Source organism: Chenopodium album, chromosome 27 (assembly GCF_948465745.1).
Source record: "Chenopodium album chromosome 27, dcCheAlbu1.1, whole genome shotgun sequence".
Lineage (NCBI taxonomy): Eukaryota > Viridiplantae > Streptophyta > Magnoliopsida > Caryophyllales > Amaranthaceae > Chenopodium > Chenopodium album.
This window is the reverse complement of record NC_137860.1, coordinates 35,797,928-35,820,763: the sequence shown is the minus strand read 5'-3', so window position 1 is coordinate 35,820,763 and position 22,836 is coordinate 35,797,928. Positions and strand designations below refer to the sequence as shown.

The following is a 22,836-nucleotide window of genomic DNA, read 5'->3' as shown; positions in this document are numbered from 1 at the left end:
GGGTGACGACCCCTAGGGCTCTATAAGAAAAAAAAAAACGGAGCATAAAAATGAATAGATGGAAATGGTATGAAGGAGTTAGGTGACAGGGAGAGAAATAGTACCTTGAAATAGTTTGATCCCCCACAAGAGAGTAAAGACATTTGTCCACAACCAAAGAAACTCAACCATGTGTCATCACTATTCTTGTGTCACTATCCAATACTATACAAATTTAGCTTTTAATCAATAAATTAAAATTAAACCTAAACCCAGTTTTATATGAACTTGAATACAATACCAGTAGCAAATTAGCAATCCCACCCAAATTTCATAAACCCTTTTTTTTTTTAGCAAAATAGTACACTAAATATTTATTATTCTCTCTCCCTTTATTTTCTTTTTTTAAATTTATCAAATTGAATTTCAACCTCTTTTCTTCCTAAAACGTTATGAGTTTCTGTCATTTCTCCTGCACAACAGCTTAAATCCCATCAATTTCTCACCTGGGTAAGTTTCAATTTCCCTTTTTTTGGTTTATTTATTTATTATATTACAAATGTGCTCAAAAAATGCTGGTTTTTGTTGCTTGAATTATTTCTTGTAAATGGGCTTTTTTATTTTATTTTTATTTTAATCAATGGATCCATTAAATTATTTTTCTGGGTAGTCTTTGCGTTTGATTTATGGAGGTTTCCCTTGTGTAAAGTCGTGCCCTTTAATTCTCATTCATGGTTTGTTATTTATTTTATTTTTTTTCATTTTTTTTTGTGCTATGTTTGGTGTTTAGGGTTTTTAATCACAGTACTATTATTTTTTGGGGGTTGGGTTTTGTTTGAGAAACTCGTATTAATTTGACAACATTATTATCTGGATTCATCTTTATTTTTTAGATTAATTTGCATTTAATTTTTTGACATTGTTTTCCTCTTCAATATTTGTACTTCCTTAAACCTCCTGCTCTCTGGGATTTTTAGTAGCGTTGGTAGTGTAATTTGAACTAGTAATGTAATAACAGATTTGGATGGAGGTAGTTGTTTGATTAGTTGTTGAAATTGTCTAGAAAGGGTGCTGATTTCACATGTTTAAGGTTTAAAGTTTTTGACTTTCATGTAATTACACAAAAAAAGGCATAACTCCAATTTCACCTCTTGGTGTAGGCATTAATCAATTGAGCAATGTGGGTCAGTCTATGTCCACCTGAATGTTATGTAAACCGGTTTTTTGGCAAGATATCTCGGTGAAGAGGCTCGCCCCTCACTTCGTTTCCGGTTTAGTCTTTAGAATTTTGGAGTGTGAGCCTGTGAGGTAATAACTTGCAAGTTTATGATCAGTCTACGGGAGTATGACCTTTTTAGAGCTGATAAAAACTCATCAATGTAATAAAAATTAGAGCTTGTACCCTTTCCAAAAATTCAATTTTGAGTCTGTACTCTATTTAGCAAGCTTACATCATTTAAAAAAATTCAGTCTTAGTCTTTACTGTCCATACTTTAGCAAGCTTGAATTTTTTTTCTGAAATTTATTCTTCAGTCTTTTTTCTTTATACTTTAGCTAGCTTCTTCTTGCTTATAGAACAGTTAGGAGTTGGATTGCGACATCAAATTACACAACTTATCATCATCGTCACCGGTAGATGCCTCTAGTCCTAGTAACCTGTTAACTGGTATCTGATGACGGAGTATTCAGTAATTGCTGTGTGCAGTGTATAAGATGCTATATCTTCTGATCACTAGTTATGTTTAATTTTATTTAATTATTTGTAACTTGTTGATCTGTTGTTATTGGGTGTGAGGTCTTAATGTGGTATAAATTGTAGGTATTTTCTAATCTGTATTGTTGTTTATTGCGAATGTAGTTCATCAAAGCTTGAGAAGTACAGAGTTAGTGCTTTGCAATGAATGACTAGCTAAGTAATTGCCATTTAAGAAAATTATGCCTGCAGACGAAACAGTGAAAGCGAAATGCAAATAGAAAATTCAAGGGCTCCTCTTGGGGGGGGGGGGGGTGGTTGGTGGGTTTGGAGCAGGGAGAGGGGGAAGGGGGAACATTATCCTCTAATATGGCAACAAAGGTTATGCCATGCAACAAAAGAAAGTGTTCATACAATTTCTTTTCTTGTTTACTTTTAATTCTTTGTGATGATGAAAGTGTGTATTATTTGTAGAAACACAATGTAGGAAATTTTTTCATGAAAAGAATTCCATTTTAGTCACGTGAACTTTATTGCTGCCTTTCCCTACCTCTTTTTTCTTTAACACATTACAGTACTCCACAAATCTGTATTCTCACTTATCTATCACAAGGCTAGTGTGTAGTTTGGAGCTTTATATATTTTCATAATTTCATCTAACTAGCTAAAGTGGCATTTGGTTTGATGGAGGCCAAGAGTATTTCAATTATTTTTTAACATGTATGTTTGTTTGATTGTCTGGCTGACAAGATCCATATAATTTTAAGCATGATAATTATATTATTTAATTATTTTTTTAATGTCTTATATGCTGAATATCTTGCTTTCATTTCGGTTTTGCAGAACAGAGTGGAGGAACTTCTGACCTGGCAATGAGCATGGCTGTTGAGGGAAGCCAGCAGAGTGATGTCTCGGAGCTGAATGGGGTTGTAGTAGCTGGAGACAAGACAAATGATGATTCTGAAATTAAGTATGATGTTGAGGATGAAGCTAGAGCTGTTGACAATTCTAAAACGATATCTCCTTTAAGGGACGAGATTGATGTTTCTGAAACTAAAAACAGTGTTGTTAGAGATGAAACTGAGGGTCTTGATACATCTAAACTGATTTCTCCTACAAAAATTGAGGATGCTGGGTTTGGCTTGTCCAAGTGCTCATCCACTGAAATAGTTTCTTCAACGAAAGCTGAGTCTCTTGATACTTCTAAACTGCTTTCCCTCACAAATAATGGCGATGCTGGGTTGACCAAGTCCCCAGCCATTGAAATAGGTGCTTCAATAGGAGATGATGCTGGAGTCGATAATCATGTTGTCAAGGATGAAGCTAGTGTTTTTGATGTATCTAAATTGATTTCCCCCGTGGAACATGAGAATAATGTGTTTGATATTAAGAACAATGTTGTAAGCAGTGGAGTTGAGGGATTTGATGCTTCTGAAGTAACTTTATCCATGGAAGAGGAGAATGTTGCATCTGAAACTAGAAATAATGTTGTTGTCAGTGAAGCTGAGGGTTTTGATGCTTCTAAAGTGGTTCCCCCCATAGAAGCTAAGAGTGATGCTTCTAAAGTGGTTCCCCCCATAGAAGATAAGAGTGATGCTTCTAAAGTGATTCCCCTCATGGAAGATGTGAATGATGCGTCTGAAATTCAAAACAATGTTGTTGTTCCCGCCATAAAAGATAAGTGTGATGCTTCTAAAGTGATTCCCATCACGGAAGATGTGAATGATGCATCTGAAATTCAAAACAATGTTGTTATTCCCCCCGTGGAAGATAAGAGTGATGCTTCTAAAGTGTTTCCCCTCACGGAAGATGTGAATGATGCGTCTGAAATTCAAAACAATGTTTTTACCAGTGGAGCTGAGAGTGTTGACGCTTCCAAAGGGTACCCTATGGATGGTGACAATGATGCATCTGAAATAGGTAACAATGTTGTTAGCAGTGGACAAGAGGGTTTTGACAGTTCTAAAATAATTTCTCCTACAGATGATAATGGTGCTTGCCTTTCAAAGTGCCCAACTACTGGTGAAGATATGCCTCTGATCATGGAAAATGGTAGGGAGCACAATGAACCCAAAAAGAGCGCTGAGTTGAGGGAGAGAAAGAAGAGCAAGTATTTGTCCCCTCCTTATGTGAACCTGAACAAGGGATCAAAAGGTTTGTCTGGTTTGAAAGAGTCTGAAACTGGAAGGTCTGGTGCTCCTGAAGATGGTGAGGGAAATGCCAGTATATCTGACAAGCAGATGACGTCCCCTCCAGTTGCAAAGAGTGGAAGCAAAAAGAGAGGGAGAAAAAGCTCAAGAAAATCTCTTGTTGGTAATGTACAGGATATAAGTGCACCATCAGCTAGTTTACTCTCAGAACTGCATTTGGCGGCTTTAGACTGTCTGTATGCGTATGATAATAAAGATTTTGATCCTACTGAGATATTCTTTTCTGGATTTCGGGCTTCGGTATATCAAGGTGACTCTGATTGTGAAGTGAATGGGAAGAGCACAAGTGGCCAGGCTGCTGCTGGTTTGGCTGATAAGACTCAGGTAGGAAGCTCAAACCAAAGTAAACCTCGACAAAAAAGGAGAAAGAAAGAGGAAAAAGCAGCAGAATCTACTCCTGGTTTGGCCATTAAGACTCAGAATCCTCAGGTAGGAAATTCAAATAAAAGTAAACCTGGACCAAAAAAGCGAAAGCGAGATGTAGCTATGGGATCTACTAGTGTGCTTCCTACTGGCCTCTATGACGTTAATGTAAATGCTGCTGAAACATCCTCATTTACTGTAGAAAATTATCCAGCAGGGGTTGCTTCAACAGTGATTATGAAGCCTCAACAGATGAGAAAGGAAGACACGACTGCCCAAGTCCCTGAGGTGCCTAAACAGACCACTGCATTTACTCTGGACTTCTCTCAGGAGACTATACAGACAATACCATCGTCTCTTGAGCTCTCTCAAGAGCCTACACAGACGAAGCCTTTTACCATTGAGGGCAAGGAAGCAGCTGGCATTCCAGATTTGAATAATCGTTCTGCTCCTGAGGGTGTGCCTGGTCCCAAAAAGAGGGGGAGGAAAAAAGGGGTAAGTCCTGCTAATGCTAAGCCTGACGGGAATCCTGAGAAAAAGAAGAGGCGGAGGAGGCGGAAGGATGGGACTTATGCTGATGATTTAATGACTAATACCCTTTTGAGCGCTAATGGAACCAACGCGAAACCTATTTCATTGGAGGTATGTTTGCCAAATGTGGGTCTGCAGTCATCTGTTCCACCAGCACCAGCATCTTGTTTGAACAGTGCAAACAACAGTATGACTCCACCAAAGCAACCTGTTAATGGGAACAATACCCCTGCTGTTGCAACGACTCCTGGTACCCCTGCTGGGGAGGCACCCTCCATTGAACAGATAAGGAAGAATCTTGAGATGATGACGTCCATGCTGGAAAAATCTGGGAATTCTCTCTCCTCTGATTTGAAAGCGCATTTAGAGACTGAGATTCAGGGACTTTTGAAGAAAGTAAGCTCCAATCCTGGCCCATCTGCGTCTTAGTTGATCAGTAATTGTAACATATGTAGGTGCTCCAGTGAAGCCTGTCTGAAAAACTTTGCTACTCTTGCTAAGTGTTATCCTTCCCAATTTGGTCATTAGGTAATTAGGTTGGTCATTGTTGATCGTTCATTAAGAAGTCTCTCCCCTCCCCCCTAGATCAAGGTGTCCCAGTTGCTCCTCTTGTGCCTCAGTTCCCTTTTATTTTGCGTTGGTGGTGCACTCGAAACAAAGCATTAACTTATATTTTTGGATGCTGTGTGTGTTTTGGCACAGGGCAGTGGTAGTGAATTATTGTTGGGAACTTATTGCAGGGTTATGAGTAGTAAATTTCTGAACCTATATTATGTGTTTCTGTTGATTGGTATGCCATGTTCTATTTGTGGCAAGCCTCAATGTTTTATTCTGCATTTCTTTTGATTGCTGACAATTTTGTCACAATCAACAAATAATTGGGTAGGATCAGATTTAAGCCGGGGCCAATTCAGCTTCGTTACAGCCCTTACAGGTCTTGTTTTTTTGGGGGTACTTTTGGGTGATACTCTGGTATTTTGGGTTCTGGTTGAAAAATGGTGTTCAAAACTAAATTTTAAATTTTTTTCGGTTGGGGATTGGGTTTTTTTTAGCTGGGTAAAATTTAGCCAGGCTCCGGCTGTAAGAGGCTATTCTGGCGATGAAAAATTTTCAATTTGTTGCTTTTCTTTACTGTTGTTAATTGTTACGGAGTAATAATTACTTCGTATTAGCTAAGCCCAAAAAGCAACTGTTTTAGTGGCTTCGCCATCACTGGCTTCACGCGTTCTTTTTTCATCCTAATCATACTTTGCAGTAGATAAGAGTTTGGATTTAACATTTAAGCTCTGTCAGATATGTGTACCATATCACCATATTTATGCAGGAAGCTAAACTTAGGAGGTCACCTTTGAACTGCTTAATAGATTGATTACTCATAATATGGGGTTGAAAGTTTCAGTGTACGTACTATGGAAAGTCATGGTATATGTGAAACTATTCTCCAAGAATCAACGTTTTTATACGATTCTAGTAGATAGTCACAGAGAAATACTCGTCTATTCCAGTCCAAATGTATCCTAGAATAAGATGTTACCACCTTGGCGAGAAGAGCAAAGACAACTTGAGTTAAGTTAGATATACAGCAAACAACCTGAACTATTCAGATAGGTATGCTGTCAAACCGCAGGCATCAGTATTCAGTCTTGCACTCCAACAGGTTATCATGGGTTGTATTTTGCTAAAAGATCAGTGGCCTGAAATCTAACTAAACTCCATTTAAAGTTCTGAACGGATTCTACATACAATTTCATATCCATTTTACCAAGACGGCAAGACCTTACATATTGTACCACCACGCCCACCAGTAATCCACAAACCCTCTGCGCTACAACTCCCAAGCCAAGGGACAAACCCAACAACACTGAGTTTTGGAGGAAGACATGCCTATCTGTTAATCAGACAATGCTGCTAATCCTGAATTGATACGCCTTTGACTTCTTTCATATTGTACAAATTTTGTTAGTCAGAAAAATTTAAACATATTACTATTTATTAATGATATTATTTACCAATAAAAGAGAGGGATGAGCACCTGTCAAAACCATGGAAAACTAAAAATGAAGCATAGTACAAAGCAATATTTAACGGAAAATCAATCAGATCTTAATCTAACTAATTTGAGGAGGAATTTTGGCTGAATATCACCAAATTTACAGTACTAACACTGATAGACTAGCTAATATTACAACTTGAGAGTGAAAAAATTAGAGGAAACGAGCACATACCAATATGACTAATTGGCTATAGCCTTATATTTCACAAAAAATAAGCATTGTTTTCAAGTTCCTTCTATTTCAGCATTCAGGAAATTTATTACTCTTTGAATCAGATACAAGTGCAAATGTGAAAGTCACAGCCGAATTTCAAACAAAATAAACGAGGAAGAAGGAAACAAAAATTATTTTCTCACCAAATATACCTAGTTTTTTTTTGTCAATTCCACAGCCTTGATACACTAAATAGCATCTTTGGGATGTTGAATGGGAAACCACGAGAACCCCAACAGCCAAAACAAAATTTGAGAAATTTATCTAGTTATAGCTATGAACTAATGTTTAAGATTGGACAATGTGCAATAAAATTTCAAAATCGTCAGACCCGTCTACTTCTTTGCTTCTTCATACTCGGCTTCAGGGGTCTGCTCTGATGTTGAACTACCACCTGAGGCACCACCTGAAGCGCCACCTGAACCGCCCGACATGTGTTCTCCAATCTTTGAAACAGCCTTGTTAGCAGCATCGGTTTTGGCTTTGATCTCCTCAATGTTGTCCTTCTCCATGGCACTTCTCAAGTCGGATACAGCATCTTCAATTTCCTTTGCAACTTCGCTTGGGATCTTCTCCCTGTATTCACCTAAACTCTTCTCAATGCTGTAGATGGTTGTGTCTGCTGTATTTCTGGCATCGATAAGAGACTTCCTCTCTTGATCTTTTTGGGCATGTACTTCAGCCTCCTTTACCATCTTCTCAATCTCATCCTCTGAAAGCCCACCGGAGGACTTAATGGTAATTTGTTGCTCTTTGTTCGTAGCCTTGTCTTTAGCAGACACAGTGACAATGCCATTGGCATCAATATCAAAGGTCACCTCAATTTGAGGAAGGCCTCGTGGAGCAGGTGGAATACCCTGGAGTTCAAACTCACCGAGCATCTTGTTGTCAGTGGCCATCTCACGTTCACCTTGTAGAACCTTAATTCCCACTTGAGTTTGGTTGTCAGCTGCAGTTGAGAACACCTGAAATTGCAAAAACAGAACAATAAAGATGCATAAGAGGCAAGCAGACAACCAAAAAACACAAGACAAAGGGAGAGGTAACCAGCAACAAGGGTCTACATTGCAGTAACTTATACTAAGTGAACTAAGACGACACTTGAAGTTATATATCAAAATATCAGATTACAAGCATGTTATTAAGAGAGGGGCTAATTCGATAGTCTGGTTAACTTTAACTGGCACAAGTGTCTACATAAGTCACAATTAATCCACAGAAGAAAAAAAAAAAAAGCAATTTTAAAAAACTCAAGTATTCTATCCAAATAAAAAATCTTAAAGAACATATCAATAGCATTTCAAGCTAACTATGTAGTCAATAGAGGAGCCCATCTCAAAGAAAGAACTGAAGTCAGAACACATATAAAGCTAATCCTATTTTCATAGGATAGATAAACCAAAAAATTGTAATAATGCATATTGCTTACCTGGCTCTTCTTTGTGGGGATGGTTGTATTTCTGTTGATCAATCTGGTGAAAACACCACCCAGTGTTTCAATACCAAGAGAGAGGGGAGTAACATCCAAAAGAAGCAATTCCTTGACATCACCCCTCAATATGCCACCCTGGATGGCAGCACCCATAGCAACAGCTTCATCAGGGTTAACTCCCTTACTTGGAGACTTGCCAAAGATCTCCTGGACTATCTCTTGCACCTTGGGCACACGAGTCATACCACCCACAAGGAGAACCTCATCGACTTCATTAAGGGAGACACCAGCATCCTTCAAACAATTTTTACAGGGGGAGCGGGTCCTTTCAATCAAATTCCCTACAAGAGACTCGAATTTTGACCTTGTGAGAGTGATGTTCAAGTGCTTAGCACCTGAAGAATCTGCACTAATAAAGGGGAGGCTAATGTCTGTTTGAGATGTTGAAGAGAGCTCAATTTTAGCCTTCTCAGCAGCTTCCCGAAGCCTTTGTAAGGCAAGACGGTCATTACTCAAATCAATGCCTTCGGTTTTCTTGAATTCAGCCACCAAGAACTCCAACAAAGTGTTGTCAAAGTCCTCTCCTCCCAAAAATGTGTCACCATTTGTAGCTTTAACCTGATTGAGAGCCACATATTAGTATTGATGAAAAGCACAGCAATGACAAACTCACAACAAAAGAACAAGAAATTACCTCAAAAACACCATTGGATATCTCAAGAATAGAGACATCAAAGGTTCCACCACCAAGATCAAAAACTGCAATAAGACCCTCCTTATTTGTCATTCCATAAGAAAGAGCAGCAGCAGTAGGTTCATTAATAATTCTTTGAACATCTAGTCCTGCAATTCTCCCAGCATCTTTGGTTGCTTGTCTCTGAGCATCGTTAAAATAAGCAGGGACAGTAACCACAGCCTTTGAAACTGATTTTCCAAGATAAGCCTCTGCAGTTTCCTTCATCTTGGTCAAGACAAAGGCTCCAATTTGGCTGGGAGAATATTGTTGGCCGTTTGCTTCAACCCAAGCATCTCCATTTGGAGCCCTCACAATCTTGTAGGGAACCATTTTCATCTCCTTTTGTGTCTGAGGATCATCGAAATGCCTTCCAATCAAACGCTTAGTCCCAAAGATTGTGTTGGTAGGGTTGGTTACTGCTTGACGCTTGGCTGGAGTTCCCACAAGCAGTTCACCTTTAGGGTTGAATGCTACAACTGAAGGTGTAGTTCGAGCACCCTCAGCGTTTTCAATCACTTTGGCATTCTACGCACAAAATTAACAAAACAAAAATGTCATCCCAAAATCATGAAATGTTTGTGATTAAGAGAGAATAAAAACACTTGATCGGTGAAGTATTAACTACCTTTCCCTCCATGACGGAAACACAAGAGTTTGTGGTACCCAAGTCAATACCAATCACATCATTCCCAGCAGGTCTTGCACTGGATAAGAAAAGACATAGGTAAGGAACAAGATACACTACCACATTTCACAATGGAGAGAAATAGAAGGTAACAAGTGTATACCTGAAAGGTCTCACCAAGTTCGACAATCTTTGGGCCATAAATGGACTAGACAATGATGGACTGGCATTTCCAGCCAACTGTACAGACAAAACACCAAAAAAAAAAAAAATTACTTTTCATCATCAGAAGATAAAAAAAAATGAAAACAATAGCTGGAGAACTAAACTGGAAATGAGCACGGAGCACGAAACCCGAGATCAAAGTTGCAAAATAGGAAAAAACAACTAATTGAACCCATTACCACACCAATTTCATGGACAATATATTTAAATCACCACACAAATTAAAATTATCCCAGTAAATTGCAACATTATACATACAGCAGCCCTCAACTGTAATTTCAAAAGATAAATCAGTATTCCAACAACAAGCCTCAGACTAGAAATGGACAAATTTTTAGCCCAACAACAATCAAAATGCAATATCAAATCAAAGGTATAAATATGGTAATCTCAAGAACAAATTTCAATTAAATTAGAGCAGTGGAACCTCAACAAGTATTTAAAAAGCATAAAATCAGCATTATAATACTTTTCAAAATATGCTGAAGATACAAACTACAAATTCATCATCTATCATCATATTAATTACATTACATCACGAAGTTCCTAAATTCAAAATCAAAATTGAAGCATCCTACAGATTTATATAAATCCTTAATTCAACAAAACCTAAAATCAAAATCAAATGTGAAGCATCCTATAGTAAAGTCAAATAAACAACTCCAGATCAGTAAATAAAACAATCAATCCACAAATAAGATCCACAAAATCAAATCAAACAAAAACCCTAGCTCAGTAAGAAATACAAAAAAAAACTTGAAAAATGGAAATTAAAATGAGAAAAAAAAAAAAGTACCGATTTGAAGGCGGGAAGAGAGCGGAACTGTTGAGGGCGGAGACAGCGGCGGAGGACGGTAGCCATGGTAGATTTCAGAGGAGAAAAAGGAAGGAGTAGATCTGAAGGAAGAAGACGGTGGAAATGGTGGGTTTTAGGGTGAATTCGAGGGTTTTTCTCTCTCCTCTTAAAAATGTTGTTGTCTTATAAAATGAGGTTAGGGGTTTAGGGTTTAAGGGGTGGAGGAAATGAAAGAGGGTCGAATCGAACTTTCTAGATTTGTATTATCTTCTTTTCCAAGTTACATGACATGGCCACCTCTACACCGCTTTTTTTTTTTCTCTCTACGTATAAAAAACTAATTTTTTTTCATGTTAAATCTTCAAATTTATTGTTGACTAAAATTTGAAAAACTGATTTTTCCAAAAAAAAAAAAAAAAAAAAAATTGAAAAACTAATGTACTGTATGTCTGTATATCTGTATATAGATACAGAGTAATCAAAAGACTCAAAAGTTATATATTGACATGTGTATCGTAAGTGTTGTGATTATTATGAAATAAAGGGAGTATATATAAGGGAGTACGGTAAAATTAGTGCATTAACAAGTGTAACGAGGTTAGAAAGCTCTTAGTTATTCTAGAACGAATGTAATATACGGGAGTAAGGAACTAAACTAGGTTGATAAGGGAATTTTGTCCAATACTTGAGGCCTTGAGGGTGTTAAGAGGACATTTTTCTACCAATTGTACTTTGTATGTGCTTGTACCTTGTGAGCATTAAAGTACAACCGATTGTATAATAGATGTCATTCGACAGTCCCACCAAGTATAAGCAACATTTTACACCCTTTGAAAATGATGGAAACAAATCATGAAAGAAAATTAAAAAAAGTTTATATAAGCTGAAGCCTGAAGTCAATATTCATAATTGGAGATATTTAGTTATTTACTAGCTAAAACAACGCATATCAGAATCCTGAAATCAATATTGTTCAACATTGAAGAAGTTACAGGGCAATAGTGCAATACAGAATCACTCATTGAAAAATTTCCAATCATCTTGATATAAAAATGAAATAAAAGAATCTATACAAAGTGTTAATGACCAGTAAAACGTAATGTAGAATTTCAGCATTAGTTCTAAGCTAACAGTATCAGACTATCAGGTATCAGCTATGTTATACGAACTCACTACCCGTGTTTCCAACATGGGTTTAGTCCAAAAGACACTAACACTTCAATTTGGACCAACGTGGAAAATATTCATCAAACTACCGAGTCCAACGTTTGGACACGTAACAGCCAATACCCGAGACCAAGTAACATAGAGATCATTGTAAGTTTGGGTGTTGAAATTTGGCCTGATCCCTACAAGATCACATAAGATGTCTTCCAGATCATGGCAATGCAGATAGGCAAAGAATACGCGACTGAAAGGACATTTTCTTTTCTATTCTCGAGATGGAGTCTGCTAGTCATCTCAGATTGAGATTACTAATCATTTCATACCCGTTGGTATCCTCCTTTCTCTTGGTGTCCCCCTTCAGGGCTGCGCTTAAGAAATGACTTTCGGTTCAAAGACCAGCTTCTTTTGAAATTCTTCCGGTTCCACCAAGCATTGATACAGGTATAAAGGGATGCAAAAGAGAAGCAAAGGAGCACTACCACGAGTGTAACTGCGCAAATCAACATTACATTTCGGAAACCATCTTTGATATCAGGATTCCTCTGCATTGTCCATGGAACTCCTCCCACATTCATTCCAAAAACTGCAAGCAAACAATAAAATTTCAGAGCTGCCAAAAATCATGTATGCCAATAATCAAGAACGAATGAACGATTGAATTATATATAGATAAAAGCGTTTACCTCCAGTGATGACTGATAAAGGAAGGAATATGATTGATAGGAATGAGAGGTAGTATAATTTCCTGTTTATTTGTTCAGCCTGCCAACTATCTAGACTAGCTTGGATTGCAGTTACTCGGTTTGCTATAAAACCGACATTCTCTTTTAACCTTCTCAGTCTTCCAATCAACTCTTCAAGAGAGATGATGTCTTCTTGGGCAAACCAATCTTTTGAAGAGCATTTTTCCTTGACACGCGGAAATATTTGTTCTCCATGTGCAATAACCTGCACTCAACAATGCACATCACAAGATTAATCCTGGAAAAGACTTGTGCAATGGTCAATTGTGCTTCATTGGAGAAGGAAATCGCTTATTACCTGGAGTAGCCTCTGTAGATTAAGTTGCATTTTCGGAAATCTTCTGTCATCTAACATTTGCTTCTTCAAAGCAAAACCAACTGCAAAACCATTAACTTGATCAGGCTCAATATCTTCAAAAGTAATGAAAATGATCACTAACTTATCAACAAAGGCTTAATATGGAAATAATGAGCTAAATTTACAAAATTAAACTCTACAAAATGGGATTACCCTTGATCCCGACACTGGAAATTATAGATAAGAGCTGATAATATGGCTCTGTCACGATAACCACCCCCAACACATTTCTAACAAGCATGACTTGACACTAAGATGATCTAAAATGCAGGTGTAGAATCTATACGGCAGTACAGAAGATTTTAAACTACAAATCCAGGATTGAAATTCTAGAAGCGCTAAATTAGTCAACTGGTAAGACCATTTTGCAAATCCTGTGAGCGAATATCAATTTCACCAAGAAAGCACACAGTAGCACAATGCAGCCTAACAGCAGGACAGTGATATACTAGTAGTATACAAATGCAATATGCTTATTCATCATGATGTTTTCCCAGAAGCAATCAACTTGCTGAAAAGCCGATGAAGGTAAGCCACAAGAAAGTAGCCCTAAACCTTCAAGTGATGCTATGGTGTTCTGAAAAATATATCCCATGAGAAGAACAAACTAATGTACAATCGATCTGAAATTATCGAAATAGGGCATTATCATCATTACTGTCCCATGATAAACATCACATGACTATTTATAAGGTCAAGCATGAATAAAGGCTTGCAGTAACAGATGCAAAAGAATAACTTGAAGTAGCATAATAAGGCATGATGAATTTCAGTGAAAATGCAAATCTATATATATATTCTAGTTTTCCTGCATGAAAGAAATGATAGAACAAGAAACGATTTTGACCTGAAATACCAACCTCGATCCAAGTCTAGTTCAACTGAATCCAAATCGCTCTCAAGTTTGGTCACAATAACTTGCAGATGATCCACAAATGTATCAATAACATGAATAACAAGATTCGAGACAGAGTGAGGGACTAGATTATCAGCCTCCTCAGAATGATTCATTGTCAACAGAAACTCAAGCACATGCTCCTTGATCACAATCCCCCCTCCCCTTTGCTCCCCATTTCGACCTCTAGGAGTATCAACAGCCGGGATCTCCGACAACAAAGACTGCCCCATCTTCGAAAACCCAAGCCTCGGAACTCTCCCCAATGAAACAGTAATCACAAAATTCTCAGTAATCCTAGCAGCAAGCCTACAAATATAATCACTAGAAGCAGGTCCAGGGGAGTTGACCCGAAAAACGAGCGCCCCATCAACATAACCACAGAATGATCCATTGCTAACAAGTGATAGAATGTCTTGAAGCTTTAAAGGAGGACAAAGAACATCAATTAAGTATTTTGCAGAAATTGAAATATTATGATTTGCTTTGGGAAGTTCAATATGATACCAACAAAATTCTTTTCCTTCTCCTGGTTTAAGATCCCAATCTTTACTATGATAATTACCATTACCATCAAATTTGTAAGCCCATCTTCTCACAAAACCTGGAAAATGTGTTTTCTGGAAATTTCTCTCTCTTAAAGGAGTACTTTCAGATGGTTCTACTACATCAATATCTTCCAAAATACTGCTCTCTTCTTGAGCTAGCTCCATATTTTCCCAAATTTTTTTGCTATAAATTACTTAGTTCTTCCTAATCCAATTCAATAAACCCTAGAATTGAAGATTGAAGAACTTAAATCTGGAATCCTTAAATTAATAATTTACACCCTTAAAAAAAATCAAATCTTGAAGTAACCCACCAAATATAAATCAAAAATTTGCAAAACCCACAAAAATTCAACCAAATCCCAGAACTAAACTTCTAAGATTTGTTCTAAAACTCACAAATTTAGTTTTATTTGAGTAAGAAATAAGATTCCAAATTAAGAAACCCTGATAGAAGTATTTATAATGTATAACCTTTGACAGAAAAAATAAAGCAGGATAATTTTGTCAACCTAAAGAGGTTTTATTTTCTAGAGGATTTGTAGAAAAGTTCAACCAAAAAAATAAAATAGATTATTATTGTGATAAATATGAGAAATTGGCATCTAACAAACTTACCGAAATTGGGTTTCCGGGAAGTTTCAGAATTCCTAAGCTCCTAGGAACTTCTGGGACCCACCTCAGCCGAACAAGATAACTGCAATTTAAAAAATTTCCCACTTTGTTGAGTTTTTGGTTTGAATAAAAATAATTAATAATAAAAAATTATTTTATCATTTACGTTTGAAAAAAAAAAAGGTACAAGAATTATGCTGTAACCTTTTTTTTGGATTTAGCCTTAAAGAAAAAAAAATAAAAAAAAATTCAGTAGTAGGTAAATAGTTTTGAAAAATTGTAGGTAAATATCTAAAGTTGAGATTCAAGAGTTGCCTTAAATATACAAATAATCTGTAAATATTGCTTTGTATGAGTTTGTATTTTGTAGTTACACATATAATTAAATATTGTTGAATCGGGTATCATTATCCAATTTGCCATAATAGAAGATTTTCCATCCATAATTAACCAATTTTTTATACAGTAAAAAAAATTATTGTGGGAATTCTGTGATTTTTTTATTTTTTTTTTTTTTGAAAGAGGGAATTCCGTGATTTTATATTATGGTATCTTAGTATAAAAATTGTTATAAAAAATATATGAGTATATTGTTGTTAGATTATTGATAAAGCAATCTCTAGTTGTAACAGAAGGTGGAGGTGGGATAATGGAGGCAGGAGCGGTCTTAGTGGTGTGACAGTGGTGGTACTAATCGCAGTGGTGTGACAGTGGTGGTAAGAGGGGTAGTGTTAGAGAGTGAGTGATGGTAGAGTGATTATTTCAAAGTGTGGACGGTTTTAAGTAAACATGGCGTAAAATAGTGATTTTTCCCTAATCCCTAATGATGCTACAAGAAAAGTGAAATCGAGCCAGCAGAGGGCTTTTTTTTTTTGCCACTTTTGAAATTAAAAGGGGTCTTTTTGCTACTATGTCCACGCGTTAGGGGGTTGATTTTATACTTTACTCGGTATAATGGCTACAAAGTCACTGGGTTACTCAATGTAAAATCAAAAGTGAACAATACTTCCAGTCAGTATATCAAAAATCAGTCTACTTATACATGTCTGAAGTGATATTTGTTCACTGGCTCTTCTCAGTTTCATAACCTGCTGCTCTCCCTGTTCTACCAATCACAATAGGCTTCGGCATTGAGCCATCATGGTGTATATCCAGGCCTTGGTATGATCGCATTGCCAAAAATTCTGCCCCAGATTTTGGATCAATGTTGGCAAGGGTATTGACATCTTTGTCCCGAAGCTGGAGGGCCTTTTGTGTTGATACTGCCAAGGCAAGGCCTTCACTGTCATCAGCAATCTCTGTGAAAAAACCAAAATAATCAATTTTTCTTATTTTAAAAAAAATACATCAAGAAAGGTTCAGGCTTTAACCAAATGCTCGCTCAAGTTCTGTAAGTAACAAAGATGTTTCACAAGCATAGGAATAATGTTTCAATATTAAGTACCAATAATCAACTATTTTGAGTTACATTTGTCTACAAAAGCAAATTTTGACATACTAGCTGACAACATTTATGTAACTTACCTTCATGATCAACATCCTCAACATATCTACCTAAAATGAATGAAAATCGTGGTTCATCCGTGCCAACTTCAACTCGGCATGATGGCATATTCATCAAATCCCTGAACTCCATCGTGTATGCCCCGGTCCACTGGCTACCTCTGAAGAATAACACACACAGCACATATTAGGGGTCGTTTGGTTGCACAAAAGAAATGGGGGAAATAGAAATTCATGGGAATTTGGATATTGAGGTTTTGTTTGGTTGACCAAAAAACATAAAAAATGTGGGAGTTTCAAATTCATGGGAATTTCCAATTCCCACAAAACATGGGAATTAAATTACCAAGTACCCCCTTGGTAACTTGAAATTCCCATGATTTGCAAATTCCTCCATGAATAACAAACAACTTTCAACAATTCATGGGATTTCTAATGTGGGAAGTTAATTCCCATAATTTGTCAATTCCTATGGGAAGTTATTTCCCTTGTCAACCAAACGACCCCTAAGATAATATATACTTTCATTATCAAAAAAAAAAAAAAAAAAAAAAGATAATATATACTCTGTACAAGTTAACTTGAGACAGGAAAATTTGTTTGGTCGAATCTAGAAGTACTTACTAAGCCACTTACTGTCCATCCTATACTCATTTCGAGAATTGATAAAGAAAGACTAATATTCAGATCATTGCCATGGAAAAAATTAACTGATTCTGTATGTTACATGTACAAGGGCGGAACAAGAAAGTCAACCAAATGCAAGATCGTAGATCTGACAAAAATCCCTTAATGATTAACCGCATGTGAGGATAGGTCAAGTGGTCAACAAGGTACTGTTAGAATCAGCAATGTCTGGGTAAGATTGTCAAAAATACAATTCAATCAGACAAATACATCAAGATCATGTCATATTGAATGTGAAACTAAAGGGATACCAAAATTACCAATCCCCTAGATGGTATTTAGCCCAACTGCTTGTTAAAATAAAAATGAAAGGAATAATAATCCATATGCATATGCACAAGTCTGCAGATCAAATTGTAAAGGCAAACATAGTGATTACATGATATCCACTCCCCCCCCCCCCCCCCCCTCTCTTCCGCACAAGAAACGTGTATAAAATGTACATATGTGTAAGAATGTAAATAACAACCCCCCTCCCCCCCCCCCCCCCCTCCTGAAAAGAATGTACATAACAACCCCCCTCCCCCCTCCTGAATAAATAAAAACTGCAACATGTATAAAATGTACATATGCGTAAAAATGCACAAATCTGTAGAAAAGCTGAGCACAGTCATGAACTATCTTAACATAAATAAATTATCTTCAAAATGCAGCACCTTTTAAAAGCAAGCATCGCCTCAAACGGAGTGATGATTGGCGCTAGGAACTCTTTGCTATCCAAAAGTGCAGTTTGTGCGCAAGAAACATAAACAAAAACATCACACTGCAGACCAAAAAGGGAAGTTATTACAAGTCTAATAATCAGAAATCAGATAACACAAAATAAATACTTAAATATGTGTGTAATCATCTACCTCGGGGAAGTTTGCAAGCTTTGCTGGGTTTGGCCTACCTACAACAATCGTATAGGCCTTCTTCCCTGCTTTTGTGACCAAATCTTTCATTTGATGAATCATGTGAAGATAGCCGGCTGCACCAAGAATAAGAGCATCAACACTTCAACAGCATTCAGAGAAAGTTGTATACAATCCAGAGAACTTAGGTAAAATGAAACATTGCCAATTGATAGCTTGATAGCTAAGAAAATTCAAGTCGTATCGCCAGTCAATGAAAGAAGTGTACCTACACCGAGGGTTCCAACCAAAATTACAACAATACTAGCATCCTTTGCCTTCTCCACCAAGTAGTATCTGAAAGCACATTATAAGTTCAGACCGTCAAACTGCACAGAAATCCTTGAATCACCTAACTTGTGCATCTAGGGAAAGGAATGACTTATAGGACAGAGAACAACATGTTCAACATTAACAAGATGAAAAGTTAACTTATATATTACCTACGTTGTAGAATCCTTGTTATTTGGGATACATCTGTTATTAGGGACTTCTTTGCAGGATCATATCTCACTGAAACAAAAACAGATACTTTTATATTACATGAAAGCCACAAAATCAAAATTTTAGCAATTTTTTTAGTTCTCGTCATTGAAACCTGTACATTTTCAATTTCACAATGGGAATAAGCTACTCTAAAACATCAAATGAATTGTTGAAAGTTCCTACAAATGCATCACACCGGTATGAGGAGAAGTAATTTGCCAATGAATATCCATTTGCATTATAATAACCATAAACTTATTTCTTATACATGGTTCATTGAGAATATGGGGTGTTCAGAGTTTCTTCATTTACATTAAATTATATCAACAACCGCCAGCTTTAGAAAAAAGGTAACAATCTACTGTAAGTATATATGCTATGCTAAGCGGATTATAAAATACCTAAACATCTTACATAACAAAAAGTTACCTAGTAGTGAGTTGTATTTGTTTTGCTTAAAATTCCCCACCCCTCTCCACTAACCGCTCAGTCAACTGGGTCCTATTCCTTTTTCTATATGAGGAAAATTGTTCCAGCAGAGATCTACACAGAAAGATTGCAAGCCAACCAAGGGTACAACATCAAAAGCAAGTCTCAGAGAAACGTAATTGGAGGCGATAACATCAACACGTGTTTCATAAAAGAACCATACCAATTTCACATGCATTAAGAGTCAGCACTACATTTGCAAATGCTGAATTATCAGGTCCAATCCAAAAAACCAAGTAATCCTCAATTTGTTGACCATGTGGTATATTCCATGTGAGACCACTGATGCTGTAAGATGTATGAACTTCAGCATCACCAGCTTCAGGGCAACTAGAAAGGTTATCAACCACTTCTGCTTGTCCATTAGATGTCATCTGCCCTGTGGGTGGAGCAACAGTCGATGACAGAACACTAGCACAATTAATATCTAGCTTGGATGAAGACGTTGACAATTTTAATGCTTCATCTTCCAATGCCCCCTTCAGATCATGTATTGCATGTGTATATTCCAGTCCTAAGAGAACCTAAGCAAACATAAGCGGAGACAATAGACTAATATTCAAATTTGAGAGGTATGTAAAGGTGACACAAACGAAACAATATTTTGCATGTTAAGTAAAGAATGAATAAATAAAGAATTATAGCGAAAGAAAAAAAAAAAAAAAAGAAACACAATTGATATCATGAACATTATCCAAAGAGTTTATTCTCGTACCAGAACAGGCTTGTTGCAACTTGAAGCAAAAGTGCAGATCTTCTGTGCACAGTCAGAAACATTTATAGATGACTTTCCAAATACAAAAAATGCTGGAAGGGTTGATGTCCTGCAGTAAGCCAGCACCCAAAAGCTAAATTGAAACAAGAGGCAATCTATATGCATGAAAACTTTGCCAGATAAACACAGGAAATGGCAATATGTAGAAGCATGACAACATACTTGAAAAAGAAACAGCACCAATTACTTGAATACTCTACAGTTGCATTACTTGAATACTCTACAGTTGCATCTTAAACATGCTATGAATAGATGAAACATGATTTATACACTCACATTCGAAGTACTATACTAGTACAATTATAGGCCAATTTGAAAAGAGTTTCCATTCCCTAAGATATTAATAACAAATCTATCAATTTCCTACACCATCCCTCCTTACTTTCCCATTTACTACAACAGTTAACACCAAACCATGCATGCCCTGGCTATATTCAAATACTCGTGCAAATTCCTTTATTAAGACAATGGAGTCTAATAGTAATGTAAATTAGACACTGAAAGAGTACATTAGAGGATAAGTTATAGTTCAGACTATAGAAGGTTAATATCAGTAATAAAAAAAAAAAGCACACTAACTATTAATAAGTATGTAACGGCCAAAGACCTACGACATACCATTGAAGCACACATGAGTATGCACACAACAATTCAATGCAATTTAGCTATACCCTTGCTTTCACAACCATAGACTAAGGATTCAATTCAATTTTCCATATGTTCACAAAAACACAAGCACAACAATACCAAAGCTATAAATAATCACTTACGGGCTCAAACAAGTATGTCCATAATGTACAACACATTCGGCATTGATGTGAGCCGCCCCAACCTCATCAACACAACAGCTACCATAAGCTGTATCAGCCATAACATACAAACCCACATCCCTCTTTCCCTCAACAAGGGTTCCACCTCTATCATCATCATCACATTTTCGAAGTGCTCGAAGCTTTTCTCGGAGCTCTCTCACAACTCTGATCGAATCTTTCAACAATTCATCAGGAAACTGGTAGTTCATATCCATCCACAAATAAGTTCACAAATAATTTTGCTTTTATAATAAGAATAAATTCAATTCAAACAAAACCCAAATAAACCCTAGTCTTCAAATCACCCCTCCTCAACTAAAAAATCATTATACATAAACATTAGTGAAAATTTACATAAAACTAAAAATGGGTATCTTAATTCAATTCATGAAACCCAATTAAGTTTAAGAAACACTAGGGCAATTCTACTAAAAATACCCAAAAATCCATACTTGAATCTTCATATAACTAAGATTATTAATTGGGATAAAAGCATGATAAGAACAGAAAATGGGGGTGGGGGGCAGTGAATTTTTTACTTAATTGAGCTGAAATTTGAACAAGCAAAAATTAAGAAGAACAAAATTAAATTGGAAAAAAGATGAAAAGATGAACCTGAAGTGCAACCCTAGTGAAATTATGAGAGTGGATATAATCTGCAGTTCGATCAATTTCATAATTTGCTTGGAAATCCATTGAAGGGAGAAATGAGGAGAGAGAAAATAGGGAAGAGGTATTTCCTCTGTTCTTTCTCTGAAAATGGCGGCTTCATGAAAGCACGTGACGTACGCATGACTATTTCTGGTTTAATTTTGGATACCCACTAAGAGAACCCGAGTGATATGAGCTTGGATTTTCTCTAAACCCATAGGCCCAAAAGAGATAATGGGTGGTCTTGTCTTTACATTATGCTTTAGGCGAATCAAGCAGCGGATTTGATCGCAAATATTAAACATCTTTTGTGTTTCAACTTTCAACTATCACGCCTCATTCTGTCATCTTACCATATTGATTGTAAAGTTGTGGTTTCTTTACACTAAATACTAGAGCTGTCAAAAACTGACCCGACTTGAGAACTCGACCTGAACCGGCAATGATAAGAACCCAACCTGCACTCGGACAATAGGGTGAAACTAGTGACCTGTAACCCGACCTGATTTGATCCAATACTTTTTGACCTGAACCCAAATCTGCTCCCGACCTGAGAGTAATTGTCAACCGATTTAATCCGATCCAACAACAATCTGTACCCGAACTAGTACCCAACCCAATTAGAACATGTACCCGAGTCATGGAAGGTTTAATAAAATTTATATGCCTTATTGCCTTTTGTTCAACTTATATACTGGTACAAATCTGTAAACCCACAATCCGGTTTTGCTTGTATACCTTTTGTTATCTATTACTCATATATAGGTTTAATAAAATCTTGATAAAGCCGATCAAATTATGGAAGGCGTAATAATATAGGTTCAACTTGAGCACATCGATATTTATTTGTATTGAACTTGAACTAAAACCCAACTCAACACTAACTCAACCCGAATGTACCATTTATTAACCCAATCAAACTTGACTCACACACAATCCGAACCTGAAATTGAATCCGATCGGAATTTGGCTGATTGAACCCGACATATATCCGAAAAAGTGAACGACCCAGAATAAACTCAACTGAAATTGACCCGACCCGAACTTGAACCTAATATGAGGCTAGATTGACCCGACATAACCAAATCCTAATTTAACCCGAGACATGATTTGACCCAACCCAATTCGAGTTGAATACCCGAATCGACAACTCTACTATAATACACGAAATCGGAGCGATTTGGAGGTGTCGGGAGCTACTGTTGGAATTTCACATAACACTACGGGATGAATCCCGGGATCATATAATATTGTGTGGATCCATATATGACCATTATCCGGCAACGTAAAGGCCCCCTGAGATCTTATAGCCAATACAAAAGGCATGTACGAAAATGAGTAAAATGACCATTTAAAG

The 22,836-nt window shown here is 36.8% G+C and overlaps 4 protein-coding genes across 4 annotated transcripts; 1 reads left to right on the top strand and 3 right to left on the bottom strand.

The window, feature by feature from the left end:
- The first annotated feature begins 249 nt into the window (after positions 1–249).
- Positions 250–5,544, top strand: LOC145620385 (uncharacterized). Its single transcript, XM_081675058.1, has 2 exons — positions 250–489; positions 2,516–5,544. Exon 2 carries the CDS (start codon positions 2,545–2,547, stop codon positions 5,203–5,205), a length of 2,661 nt encoding a protein of 886 aa, XP_081531184.1. The 5' UTR covers positions 250–489; positions 2,516–2,544; the 3' UTR covers positions 5,206–5,544.
- A 1,620-nt stretch (positions 5,545–7,164) lies between these two features.
- Positions 7,165–11,057, bottom strand: LOC145620575 (heat shock 70 kDa protein, mitochondrial). Its single transcript, XM_081675269.1, has 6 exons — positions 10,858–11,057; positions 10,000–10,076; positions 9,837–9,915; positions 9,170–9,736; positions 8,473–9,093; positions 7,165–8,008 (listed from the first exon to the last, which is right to left on the bottom strand). The coding sequence occupies exons 1-6, from the start codon at positions 10,921–10,923 to the stop codon at positions 7,379–7,381; spliced, it is 2,040 nt and encodes a 679-aa protein (XP_081531395.1). The 5' UTR covers positions 10,924–11,057; the 3' UTR covers positions 7,165–7,378.
- Positions 11,058–11,878: 821 nt separating this feature from the next.
- On the bottom strand, positions 11,879–15,239 carry LOC145620826 (uncharacterized). The gene is made up of 4 exons (XM_081675542.1): positions 13,986–15,239; positions 13,066–13,145; positions 12,708–12,972; positions 11,879–12,607 (listed from the first exon to the last, which is right to left on the bottom strand). Exons 1-4 carry the CDS (start codon positions 14,731–14,733, stop codon positions 12,342–12,344), a joined length of 1,359 nt encoding a protein of 452 aa, XP_081531668.1. The 5' UTR covers positions 14,734–15,239; the 3' UTR covers positions 11,879–12,341.
- An 899-nt stretch (positions 15,240–16,138) lies between these two features.
- Positions 16,139–21,588, bottom strand: LOC145620762 (uncharacterized). The gene is made up of 10 exons (XM_081675466.1): positions 21,444–21,588; positions 20,787–21,025; positions 19,957–20,065; positions 19,405–19,765; positions 18,710–18,779; positions 18,496–18,563; positions 18,228–18,343; positions 18,030–18,136; positions 16,708–16,847; positions 16,139–16,481 (listed from the first exon to the last, which is right to left on the bottom strand). Exons 1-10 carry the CDS (start codon positions 21,522–21,524, stop codon positions 16,246–16,248), a joined length of 1,527 nt encoding a protein of 508 aa, XP_081531592.1. The 5' UTR covers positions 21,525–21,588; the 3' UTR covers positions 16,139–16,245.
- Positions 21,589–22,836: the final 1,248 nt, after the last annotated feature.